The 12,897-nt window shown below is 41.5% G+C and overlaps 1 protein-coding gene across 7 annotated transcripts in view; it reads right to left on the reverse strand.

Moving 5' to 3' along the window:
- eif2ak4 (eukaryotic translation initiation factor 2 alpha kinase 4) overlaps positions 1-12,897 on the reverse strand; it is a 160,777-nt gene that overhangs the window by 43,030 nt on the left and 104,850 nt on the right. For 6 of the 7 annotated variants that reach the window (XM_041213972.1, XM_041213966.1, XM_041213967.1 and 3 more), the window contains 6 exons: positions 11,723-11,824; positions 10,422-10,472; positions 6,101-6,337; positions 4,611-4,686; positions 1,453-1,574; positions 378-427 (listed from right to left, as the gene is read on the reverse strand). In XM_041213972.1, coding sequence (XP_041069906.1) covers positions 378-427; positions 1,453-1,574; positions 4,611-4,686; positions 6,101-6,337; positions 10,422-10,472; positions 11,723-11,824 — 638 coding nt within the window. The remainder of the gene's footprint in view (positions 1-377; positions 428-1,452; positions 1,575-4,610; positions 4,687-6,100; positions 6,338-10,421; positions 10,473-11,722; positions 11,825-12,897) is intronic. The other variant, XM_041213971.1, reaches the window with a different exon arrangement.

The following is a 12,897-nucleotide window of genomic DNA, read 5'->3' on the forward strand; positions in this document are numbered from 1 at the left end:
CGCGGCCACCACGCAAATCCCAAAACCCCATGAAACTCCCTGTACCACCAGACAGTGACTCATTATGTGAACCTAGACAGTATATTCTAGTAGATTATTTAACTGTTTAACTCATCACAACTCAGCCTGATCCTATCATCACTTGACCTGCTCACACAAGCACTTTCAAGTATGGATCACTGGATAGCAATCAGCAAAGGAAACAATGGTCGGTTTTGCCTCTCCTTAATTGAAATGGTACAAAGGCCAAGTATGTCACCACAACCAAGGTCAATCAACTCGACACAAACTGTGAAACTAACATGGCCTTCAACCTCAAATAGACAATGCCTTCACTAACTGTGCCATTACAGCAGCCAGTTACTGTATCTGCTCACCTTTTTAAACTGGTGATGTTGTTTCTTGCCACAAACCTCGCAAAAGGCACCTAAAGAAAAGGGAGAAAAAAGAGATGCATACACAACATTGACTCTTGGCTTTAGCGTAGCTAAATTTCAGAATTGCAAAATAATTAACTTTATTCATTTTTTTAAAAAGCATTTTTTTGAAAGTGAATTTTTTTTTAAACTTCCGATTACATACAATGAAATAATTCAAAGAACAGCGCTGGAAAGCATTAATTAATACAATTGCACCTAACTCAGGACAGGCTGAATCACTATTAGTTCAGGAGGACGCAACAAACATGAGGCAGGATTTTCCCTTCATCGGGCGGGCCTGGGAACGGCCGCAAAATGGACCACTGCCCGCGATTGAACTCCAACTACAATTTCACGCAGGCTGGCTAATGAACAGCCAGCCAGCATGAAACGCACGCTGAGAGCCTCAGCTGCCGGAGTGTGGGCAGGAGGAGCACGATCACTGACGTCTGCACATGCACAGGGGAGTGCACACAGAATGCTGCCTGATGGCACAGAGCTGCCTCAGAGAGCTGAAGAATTTTCAAATGAACAATAACGATTTTACAAATGATATAAACATATCCCTCACATTGATTCACTCACATGAAGAGGGACATGTTAAAAAAAAATTGTTTTTTTTATTTACCATTGGAAACCTTATCCTGCCCGTAGATGAGGTTTCTCAAAAAATGCAAAGGCCTCCTGGCTATTCGCCCGCCCACCAACCAAACAGCTGAGTGGGCAGCAAAAAATACAAATGAATTACTTGTTTAAGGGCCTAAAAAGGCCTCTTAATTATCAGCGGGCACGCTTCCGACCCTTGCACATGCCTGCCAACCGAAAGATGGTGAGTGCACACGATAACATCAGGACCCTCGCCCGACGTCATCGCACACTATTATACGCCTGATCAGGTCGGGAGCGCACCCGCCCACGGGACAAAAAATTCTGCCCATGGAGTGTTACTGCTGTTCAGTGCCCCTCGCCAAAACCAATCACATGACATGCACGCAGGGTGACTAATGCTGTCAATGCATATTACACAACTTACCCTGAGGTCATGGGGCAGCATGATCAGCATGCCACTGTGGTCCATGAAATAGGCTCCTTCACTACCCTCATATAACTTCTTGTTCTTTGGCATAAATAGTGGCGTGTGCAACCAAGTAGCACCTGTAAAAGATCAACAACTTCAGTTTTGAAGCAAAGCTTTGTATCTTTAATCAGTTACAGAAATATTCAGGCATTTCAGTACATTAGAACGTTAATGCCAGGGGTTGGGTATTGAGACAATAATCCCAAGAGTCAGCATTCGCATATTGATCCCAGGGGTTGGGTAATTAAGCATATAGAATCATAAATCATACAACACAAAAGGAGGCCATTTTCAGTCCATCATGCCTTTGTCAGCTCTTTGAAAGAGATATCCATTTATTCCCACTACCCTGCTCTTTCCCTACAACTCTGTAAAGACTTAACCTTCGCATACTTATACAATTCTCTTTTTAAATTTAGTATTACATCTGCCACTGTCACACATTCAGTCACTGCAGAAGTTACCTCATGTCGCATCTGGTTCTTCTACCATACAACTTAAATCTGTGCCCTCTGATTACTGACCCGTCTGCCACTGGAAACAGTTTCTCTTCAATTGTTCTATCAAACAATTCATGATTTTCAACACAACCATCAAATATCCAAGAATATTTTTGTGCTCCAAGAAAAACAAGTCCAGCTTCTCCAGTCTCTCCACATAAATCAATTCCTTCATCCTTGATACCATTCTAATAAATCTCTCTTGCATCCACTAATGCTTTGATATCCTCTCTGAAGTATAGTGCCAGAATTGAGCACAATATGCCAGCTGAGACCTAATAAGTGCTTTAAATTAAATTAGTTTCAAATTTCCCCTTCTCTTTTTTTTATTAATTTACGGGATGTAGGCATCACTGGCTAGGCCAACATTTATTGCCCATCCCTAATTGCCCTTGAGAAGGTGGTGGTGAGCTGCCTTCTTGAACTGCTGCAGTCCCTGTAGTGTAGCTACATCCACAGTGCTGTTAGGGAGGGAGTTCCAGGATTTTGACGCAGCGACAGTGAAGGACCGATGATATATTTCCAAGTCAGGATGGTGAGCGGCTTGGAGGGGAACTTCCAGGTAGTGGTGTTCCCATGTATCTGCTGCCCTTGTCCTTCTAGATGGTAGCGGTCGTAGGTTTGGAAGGTGCTGCTTAAGGGGCCTTGATGAGTTTCTACAGTGCATCTTTGACGTGATGCTTCATTATTTGTTAGTTTGTTCTTGTTTATGAGTGGAACATATGTCTCCTAAACTCTATTGGTCACCTTTTGAAATATTTCCCACTGCAGCTATCTCTTAATCATTTTTTAACATTTACCTTTTCTGTTCCTTTCTTAATCAATTAAATTAAACTTTTCCAATCTATTACCCAGATCTTTGCTTTATTTATGTCTTTCTCAACTATTATTTTAAACCTCATATTGGGATCACTTTTGCCTAGATATTCCCTGACACTTCTCTTATTTGCTCTGCTTCACCCATCATTATTATATTGGATTACAGAGGGTACATGGCACAGAAATAGGCCGTTGGTTCAACCAGTCTATTCTGGCATTTATCTTCCACTCGATCTCCTCCCATATTTCCTCATCTAAATCTACCATCATAGCCCTCTGTTTCCTTGCCTAGCTTCCTCTAAAATGCATCCATATTTCCTGTGGTAGCGAGTTCCACATTTTCACCACTCTCCGGGTAAAGAAGTTTCTTCTAATTCTCCATTGGATTTCTTGGTGGCTATCTTAGACTAATGGTCTTTAAATATGCTCTTCTCACAAGAGGAAACATTCCCTCTGTACTCACTCTATCAAAATCTTCCATAATTTTAAAGCAGAAGTTCCAAACAGTGGGTTGCAACCCAATTTCACATTTGGGGTCACGAGCTGCCCCTCCTGCAAGCAGCAATGATGACTGTAGAGAGGAGATGACCCAGTCTGGAGGTTCCAGTAAGGCAGCCCTGGACCCACTGGATCAATTCCACCAAACAGCATGGAGCGGATGGTGAGCCCAAAGTACTCTTTTAACTTCAGAAAACACTTCCAGTGACATGTACAAGGGATTCCGGGATGTTTGTGTGTCAACTTGGCACAGCTAGAGGCCCACAAATGTAACTCAGTCACTGACTGAGTGTGGAAAAATCCAGGAGGTCGTGCGGATGATCCAGGAAGGTGAGTAGTAGTTTCAAACTGTGTTTCTACTCCTGTTTGGCTGTTGTTCAGGCTCCTTACTCCAGGACAGTGACTCTGCTTCAAAGGTACCAGCAAATAGACTAAAATGGTGGCTGGGGGGGGAGCGGAAGGCAAATGGGTTGGTGAGTGGGGGGAGGGGGTTTGGAAGAGGAGCTGCTGAGTGAGCGAATAGGGTGAGGGATTTGAGAAGAGGGACTGTTGAGTGAGTAGGGAGCTGGGATGAGGAGCTGCTGAGTTGAGTGAGTGGGGGAAGGTGGGAATTGGGGGAAGAAGGGGGGCCTGTATGTACATGTGTGTGTGGTGGGCGGAGAGGGGCTGATTACAAACGTGTCTGTGATGGTGAGGTGTGGCAGAGGGGCTTCACTGAGTCTTCTGTCACCGCAGAATATGGAGAGCTTGAGTGAAACCTACATGAATTTCATAAATTAATAACATTTTACAAAGTGCTTTAAAAAACAGATTTTCATATTTATATGATTATATTACTATATATTGACCTATAGTATGCAAACTTCAATAATCATATACAGAATGTTAATATGTTGCTTTATTGCTGTTTTGTTTTTGATGTCTGGGATCACCTTAATTTTGGTGTTAAAATGGGGTCACATTGGAAAATGGTTTGGTAAATACTGTTTTAAAACTTCTATTAGGTCATTCCTCAACCATCTTTGTTCAAGTGAAAAGAGACCCAGTCTGTCAATTCTTTCCTGATATGTATACCTACTCAATTCTAGTAGCATCCTTGTAAATCTCTGCATCGTCTCCAGTCCTCTATATGCTTTTTATACTACGGCGACTAGAACTGTACACAGTACTCTGAACAGAGCTCTGAACATTAAAGCAACTCAGATAGGCTACAGAGAAGGTAACAGAAAACAAGCAGCATAAAACACTAGACGGGGCTACTAGATGAGTTAGCTAAATGCAATGTATTACACTCACCATGCCTTTTGAATACCCGGCACACAGTCTCATATACGAAGTGCCGCAGCATAGTGTAGTGTGCTGAAAAATTGCCCTGAAGAAAGAAAAACATTTAAGTTTTCTTTAAAAAGTGCATAAATTACAATCTGATTGCACTTGGCATGGGTTTTTCAGAATAGCCACAGCTAATACTTCAGCAGAAAAATAGATAAGCCTCCAAAGTGTAGCTTCTGACATCTGATCATTGTTTCTAACTTACTGCCAGCAGCTGGCCAAAATATCAGTAGAGTACATGTTAGTGAACGACTATGCATTGCTTATGGTTTAAAAGCAGGATATGATGCTTTGTGAGTTTTTCCCTCGTCCAAAGTAGACTAGACGCAGGGGTTAAGTTCCAATTTTATTCTTTTTAAAAATCTGCAGCAGAAAAACATTTATTTAAATTAACAGGATTATACTTTGGCAACAGAAAGAAGTGAGATTGGAGTGGAGTTTTATTTAAAATAGGTGAGTGAGATCCAGGAGCTGGACCCAGTAGCTGTAAGGTTTATACAACAGTATGGAGATAGGAAAGCAGGTGGATGCTGCCATACTGTAAATTAAGGAGAATGGGATGGTGGTAGAGGTTAATGTTTGCCTTTAAACCCAGTATCATGCAAGATTTTGAAAAGGACAGGAAGATTATAGGTAGTTAAAAAAACTAATATGTTTGTATTGGCGCTGTTTCCTCAGACAGTAAATAATAAGTAATTCACTAGCTTACCGGCATGGATGACAGTTTCAGCAGATGAGCTGAGGCAGTTGTGTCAATTTGGGAGCCAGTAGGAAGGACTTGGGAGTTCCACATCTCTACTCCATGTCCTACCCCCACCATTTTAGACTGTAGCTGGGGTGATTTTTCAGAGAAAAAAAATTCTCAGTGATAAATCACCAGCTTCATTGACCAGGAAACAACACAATGGCGTCAATACCTTGTGTTGCATATGTAAAATACAAAAGGGTAGAGCTGATAAGAATGCAGTCTTCTTTTGCTGTTGGCAAGTCTCGGGCAGACTTCTATACTGAATTGCATGACTTATACTTGCTTTGTTATTGTACTTCTCAATATTACATGTATATGAGAAAAGGCATAGATTGTAAATGCATCCTGGTAGCAGCCTGTCAGCATGCAAAAGATAGTTATCTATTTTATTTTGTTCTTCACGGTATCTACTGACTTCAAAAGCCTGCTGATAAATTCTAGGCCACATTGGTACATTAAATACTATTATACTTCAGTTTGGAGTCATAATTAAAGCTGAATCAAGGTAAGATTAGCTCTAACAAAAGATCATCGACCTGAAATACCAACTCCGTTTCCCACTAGACAGAGGCTGGCAGTCCTGCAGCATCCACAGTATTTTACTTTTGGGTTAAATTTAATTTTGTTCCCAATACATTCAGCAAGTCCAGCGACAATGCTGCAGTGTCCCCAGTGGAGGATGTGTTTGACAATATTAATTTCCTACCTTGTGAACATCAATATCATAGGTGAAATCCATAGCAGGTGTGATATGCTGGGAGAATATCTGGGTGAGCAATGTCCGGTAAACTTTGCTACTAGTATTTGCCAGTGCATGGTGCAGCATTTCATGTAGTTCCGACTCCTCCATCTGGGGTGGGGGGAGATGCTCACTTTTCAGCAACTCTACTGCGGTGGGACGTTTCGCCGGGTCATGATTTAACAGCCAGCCAACTATCAATCTCTTTGAAGAAAACAGCAACAACAGGTCACTAACTGTGGGTCAAAACAGCTTTCATACCTCACGTACATTTGTGTGAGAATGGATAGAGCTGCATAGGAACTGGAATAGGCTATCCATCCTTTCAAATCTGTTTCACCATTCAATTAGATGGCTGATCTGTACCTGAACTCCATTTACCCACTTTTGATCATAACCTCGATACCCTCACCAGACAAAATATTTACCATCTCAATCTTAAAAGCTTTAATTGATCCAGCATTCATAGCCTTTTGGGAGAAAAAAAAAGAGTTCTGGATTTCCACTATCCTTGTGTATAAAAGGGTTTCCAGAATCACCCCAGAACAGACTGTTTCCAATTTTAACATTATGCCAACTTATTGATTCCCCCGTCAGGGAAAATTGTTTCTCTTTGTGTATCCTATCAAATCAATTTAAAAACTTCAATTAGATCACTTTCAATATTTAATAATCAATGAATACAAACTACATTTATGCGACCTTAAGATGAATGAGCTTTTTTTCTATATAGTTTTGAAGAATGAGAAGTGATCTAATTGAAATGTACAAAATTCTTTTAAGGGGTTGACAGGGTAAATGCTGAGAGGCTATTTCCACTGGCTGCAGGGGCTAGTCTCAGGTAAAGGGGTTGGTCATTTAGGATTGAGATAAAGAGAAGTTTCTTCACTCAGTGGTTTGTGAATCTTAGGAATTCTCTACACCAGACAGCCGTGGGTGCTAAGACTATGTTTATGAGATAAATAGATTCTTGGGTAAAAAGAGATTCAAGGGAGATGGGGAGAGGGCAGGAGAGCGGTGTTGGTGTAGAAATTCAGCCATGATATTGAATGGTGGAGCAGACTGAAGAGGCCACTTGGCCTACTCCTGCTCCTATTTAACCTATCCTCATAAATTTACCTCTTAAGATGGAATTCTGATGAATATGCTTTCCATCCTCTCAAAGATCAATATATCCTTCCTGTGGTATAGTTCCCACAACTGAATGCAGTAGTCCAGATGAGGTCTAACTAAGCCTCTGAAGCGACTGAAGCATAACTTCCTTACTTTTGTATTGCAAGTCAGTAACTCCAATCAAAGAGCTACAATGTTACTACATATGACAAAGATTTGCATTTATATAGGGCATCAGGATGTCCCAAAGCACTTCAAAGCCAACAAAATACTTTTGAAATGCAGTAAATGTAAAAAATACCACAGCCAAGGCTCTATAAACAGGATAATCTTTTTCTAAATGACGTTGGTCAAGGGATAAATGTTGGAGGATGCCAAGATGTCTCCTGCTCTTCTTCAGAGTAGTGTTTTGGAATCTTATATCAACACATTAAAGGACATACGACATCATGGTTTAATATCTTACCCCAAAGATGGCACTTCCAAAAATGCAGCACTCTTTCAGTACTGCACTGGGTGAGTCAGCCTAGATTGTGCTTAAGTCTCTGGAGTCTGCTCCAGAATCAGAAATTACAGGCCTATGCGTCACAATGTTACTTTAGCATTATGGATATAGGACATTACTGCTACACATGCATTACATCAAATTACACAGAATGCACATCACAGAAACAGGCCATTTATCCCAGCTTGTTTGTGCTGGAATTTATATACCATTCAAGCCATCTGCCTCATCTTAGTCTTTCAGTATATCTTTAATTTCCTTTATCTCTCATGCATTTATCAAGTTTCTTTTTGAAAACATCTAAGCTATTGCCCTTGACATCAAGGCAGTATTTGACCAAGTGTAGCATCAAGGAGCCCAAGCAAAACTGGAGTCAATGGTGGTGGTCCTATGCATCTGCTGCCCTTTACATTCAAGGTGATAGAAGTCGTGGGCTTGGAAGGTGCTTTTGAAGGAACTTTGGTGAGTTGCTGTAGTGCATCTTGTAGATGATACACATTGCTGCCACTGTGCACTGGTGGTGGATGAGATGCCAGTCAACCGGATTGTGGAGTCATACCTAGCACAAAGGAAGATGGTTGTGGTTGTTGGAGGTCAATCATCTCAGTCCCAGGACATCACAGCAGGAGTTCCTCAGGGCAGGATCCTCAGCCCAACCATCTTCAGCTGCTTCATATCAATTACCTTCCCTCCATCATAAGGAAGTGGGGATGTTCATTGTTGATTGCACAATGTTCAGTACCACTTGCAACTCCTCAGATACTGAATCAGTTTGTGTCCATATGCAGCAAGACCCGGACAACATTTAGGTATGGGCTGATAAGTGGTAAGTAACTTTCGCGCCACACAAGTGCCATCTCCAATGAGCGAATCTAACCACATTCCCTTGAGATTCAATTGCATTACCATCATTGAATCCCCCACTATCAACAACCAAGGTGTTATATATACTTTGGCTACGAGAGTAGATCAGAAATTCTGCAGAGAGTAACTCACCTTCTAACTCCCCAAAGCCCGCCCACAATATGGAAAGCACAGTCAGGATTGTGATGGAATATTCTCTACTTGCCTGCATGAGTACAGCTCCAACAACACTCAAGAAGCCCGACACCATCCAGGACAAAACAGTCCGGTTGACTGGCACCTCAGCGACCACCAATGCACAGTGGCAGCAGTGTGTACCATCTACAAGATGCACTGCAGCAACTCACCGAAGTTCCTTCAAAAGTACCTTCCAAGCCCACAACTTCTGTCACCTCGAACGTAAAGGGCAGAAGCTGCACAGGAACACCACCACTTGCAACTTCCCCTCCAAGCCATACACCATCCTGACTTGGAACTATATGGTCATTCCTTCACTGTTGCTGGATTAAAATCGTGGAACTCCCTCCATAACAGCACTGTGGGTGCACCTGTACCACATGAACTGCAGTGGTTCAAGAAAGTGACCCACAAGCACCTTCTCGAGGGCAATAAATGCTGGCCTAGCCAGCAATACCCAAATACTGTGAAAGAATTTTTAAAAACTGTTTGGTAGCAAGTTCCACGATCTGACCACCAAGTAAAGAAATTTCTCCTTATTTCCCTACTCAATTTATTAGTAACTACCTTGTCTTTATAGCCCCTAGTATTATATTTTCTAAGTGAAAACATTCTCTCTGCATCTACCCTTTCCAACCCGTTCATAATTTTAAAGACCTCTATTCAGTCGACTCTCAGTCTTTGCTTTTCAACCACATTCAGGTTTTCTTTTTAATTTTCTAAGGTGTAGATGTATCAATTCAAAGTTAATTTGCCACTTAACTACCCAGTCTGGAAGTTTTCCAGAGTCTTGTATTTTGTTGCATTCTTCCTCAACAACTTATATTTATATATCACCTTTAAAGTAATAAAACATCCCAAGGCACTTCACAGGAGCATTGGAAAATAAAATGACACCAAGACACACAAGGAGATATTAGGTCACATGACCAAAACCTTGGTCAAGGAGGTAGGTTTCAAGGAGGGTCTTAAAAAGAGAAAAGCAAGTTGGAGAAAATGGAGAGAGTATGGAGATAAATTCCAGGGCATAGGGCCTAAGCAACGGAAGGCACAGCCACCAATGGTGGAGTAATTAAAATTAGGGATGAGCGCAGATACCTTGAAGAGTTAAGGGACTGGAGGGGATTACACAGGAGGGATGGGACCATGGAGGGTTAGCTCAGCATTAGCCATGTGCCCCAGTTTGGTATTATTTGAAAGTTTTGATATCGAGTTACACATTCCCAAATCAAATTGTGAATAACAATGGAGTCAGCAAGTAATTGTAGAACAGAGCTTTGTATCTTCCTCCAATCTGAATAATAACTCTTTATCCCTACACTCTGCTTTTTATTTTTCAGCCAAGTTACTATCCATTCAGTTATTTGTCACCTGACTCCATATGTCCTAACTTTTGTCTTGTTTTCAGAATGTGACACTGCGCATTGCTTTTCAGGTTTGAGGTCACCTTACCCTAGCTCTTGGCTAATCCTAGAAAATTCTTTGAGTGGCACAACAAAATGGTAAATGGTTCATGTCTTGTATTCCATTCCTGAAAAAAAAAAACTGCCCACCTTACAACCTGTAGACCAGAGGCATTCTCACAACAGTGCATACAACTGTCAATGAGGCGAAAGCTAAAGACTGTACCTGTTTTGAATATTCTTCCACTTTAAAATCTTCAGGGAACTCAATCGTGGGCTGGGAGAGGAAAAGGTAACTTTAATTAGATTAGACACTTCCATCAATAAACTGAAAAACAAGGTACTTTCCTTCAAAAGGCAAATGGGCATTTACCCCAAACTCCTAGGTGGACCACTGCAATCCTCAAAACCTAAGAGGGTACACAGGGCTTTTCAGTGTTGTCATGTGTGGACAGAACAGTGCAAGATGCCCTCATATTGCAACTCCTCACCTTAACCAGATAGTCCAATCAATCCTGTGGGCATACAGACATGATCTGACTGGATTGTGATGTCTTTTCCCTACCAATATTTGCTCTCTGTGCTCACCACCCATTACCACTTCCCCAACCATGCGCCCCCTAACGTTTACAATTATATTTTTGTTCCAAATTTTGCACTGAGGTGAGGGAAGCCAGTGCTAGGTATTGGGTTGCTTTTCTCTTATTAGCATTCACTATGCCCCAAACATTGCTAGATCAGATGTAGAATAAATGACCCTTCAGGTTCAAAGTCTCAATTCAAATCTCAGAAGAGCACCCCACCAGCACTTCTGAATGAGAGACATTTTAACAATGTTTATTGAACTGTGAAATATTGAGTACATTTATTTAAGATGTATTTTATTTGTTTTACATATATCTTATCTAAACATCGAGCAATTCACTGTCCTGTTGTATCACTTCAATGGATTACTGTCCAAGTGTGTTTCTAGGAACAACACAACTTGCATTTATATACCATCTTTAATTGAGATAAGTGTCATAAAGCGCTTGACAGGAGCATTCAGAAACAAGATTTGACATTAAGCCACATAAGGAGACGTGGTGTTGGTCAAAGAGGTAGGTTTAAAGGACTGTCTTAAAAAAGGAATGAGAGGTAGAAGGACTTAAAAAAGGAATTTCAGAGTTTATGGCCTTGGCAGCTGAAGGCACTACCACAAAAGACAGGGCAATCAAAATTAGGGATGCTCAAGAGGCCAGAGTTGGAGGAGCACAAATATCTCTGAGGATTAAAAGTAAGATTATGAGTCACCAAACTAACAAGATTAAAAATGGTCAAACTCCTTTCACTCAGAACTGCATATAATGGATAGTGAGAAGATTTCCTACCATTCTTGAATATCAACCTATATTACAATTTGGACAGTCTTACCGAAATTGAAAACACAACCTGGTTATTTCTCTGAAGCAGAGAGGAATTTACTGATGGTTACAATGAGTTGGATTCCAATATATCTCCATTAAGGGTCAATATGTTAGCACCTACCATTCGTAGCTTGCTGAGTACAAAGATCCTTTCAGATGCGGTGTCCATGGGATGATACGACATCTCAAAGAAAATAATTCCCAAACTGAAGAGATCCACTTTCTGAAACAAATGGCAGGAAATTAGCTGTAATTTAATGAAGTAACACACACACAAATAAATAGGATGGGACAATAATGACAGATCACAAATGTTTCTGGTGACATTAGTCTGCAGTATATATTCTGTAATACTCACTTTTACAACATACTACTTTTCCAATGATATCATTGTCACTGTTCTCTCTTGATGTGACATACTTTGCAGGACAGCTCGCCCTACACCTGCCCCTCTGTTAAATGTCACAATTTTTTCTAAAGCCTATTGATTCATCCAAGAGGTTTCAATACCCAAGCCCCCAACCCGGCTTAAACAAGATCACTACACTCCAATCCACTGATATGCCCAACATTTTCATTTGAAGCCACACATGGTGCACAAAGACAAAAGGCAGGGAATCACTATCGGCTTCTGCTACACAATGCAATTCTTGAAGTTCATGCACAGATTTTCTTTTAAAATTAATAGCTCTATGAAATACCGGCTAACAGTTGGTGAGGATAGGTTTAGGACAGCTGTAAATAAACTTCATGTCAGACATGTGCCCTTATGAGATTTTTTTTTTTAAAGAGAACTGAGCAGGCTCCAACTCAGCTCAGGCTGTCACCTTGCCAGCAAAAAGGACAGTTGCCAAACAAAGCTAAAGGGGTGCAATGTCACCACACATCAAGCACAGGTGGCTTGGAATTCCCCACTATGAGAAATTGCAGGCTCTATTCCCAGTGACGTGACCTCAGCAGCAGTCCAAACAGTGTGCCAAACTAACCCCATCTGGACAAGGTAGGAGACAAGGGCAAACCTTTCGGGTTGCAAAAGTAAACACCTCAGAATTATGTGACAATCACAGAGGTACAGTACAGATAGTGATACTTAGAGAATAAGCCATTTACCAGGAGACAAGCAGCGGACCACAGCCAGCAGGCAGAATTTTCTGCCTGTCGGGCGGGCGGGCCCAACCCAAACTCCAGCGGGCAAGGAGCCAATCCCCACTGGAGAAGCAGGCCCTGCCGCCATTTTAAGTGGGCGGGCCAATTAAGGCCCGCCCAGCATAATGCCCGGCAGGAAGTGCTATGTGC

The sequence above is a fragment of the Carcharodon carcharias genome, chromosome 20 (genome assembly GCF_017639515.1).
Source record: "Carcharodon carcharias isolate sCarCar2 chromosome 20, sCarCar2.pri, whole genome shotgun sequence".
NCBI classification, from domain to species: domain Eukaryota; kingdom Metazoa; phylum Chordata; class Chondrichthyes; order Lamniformes; family Lamnidae; genus Carcharodon; species Carcharodon carcharias.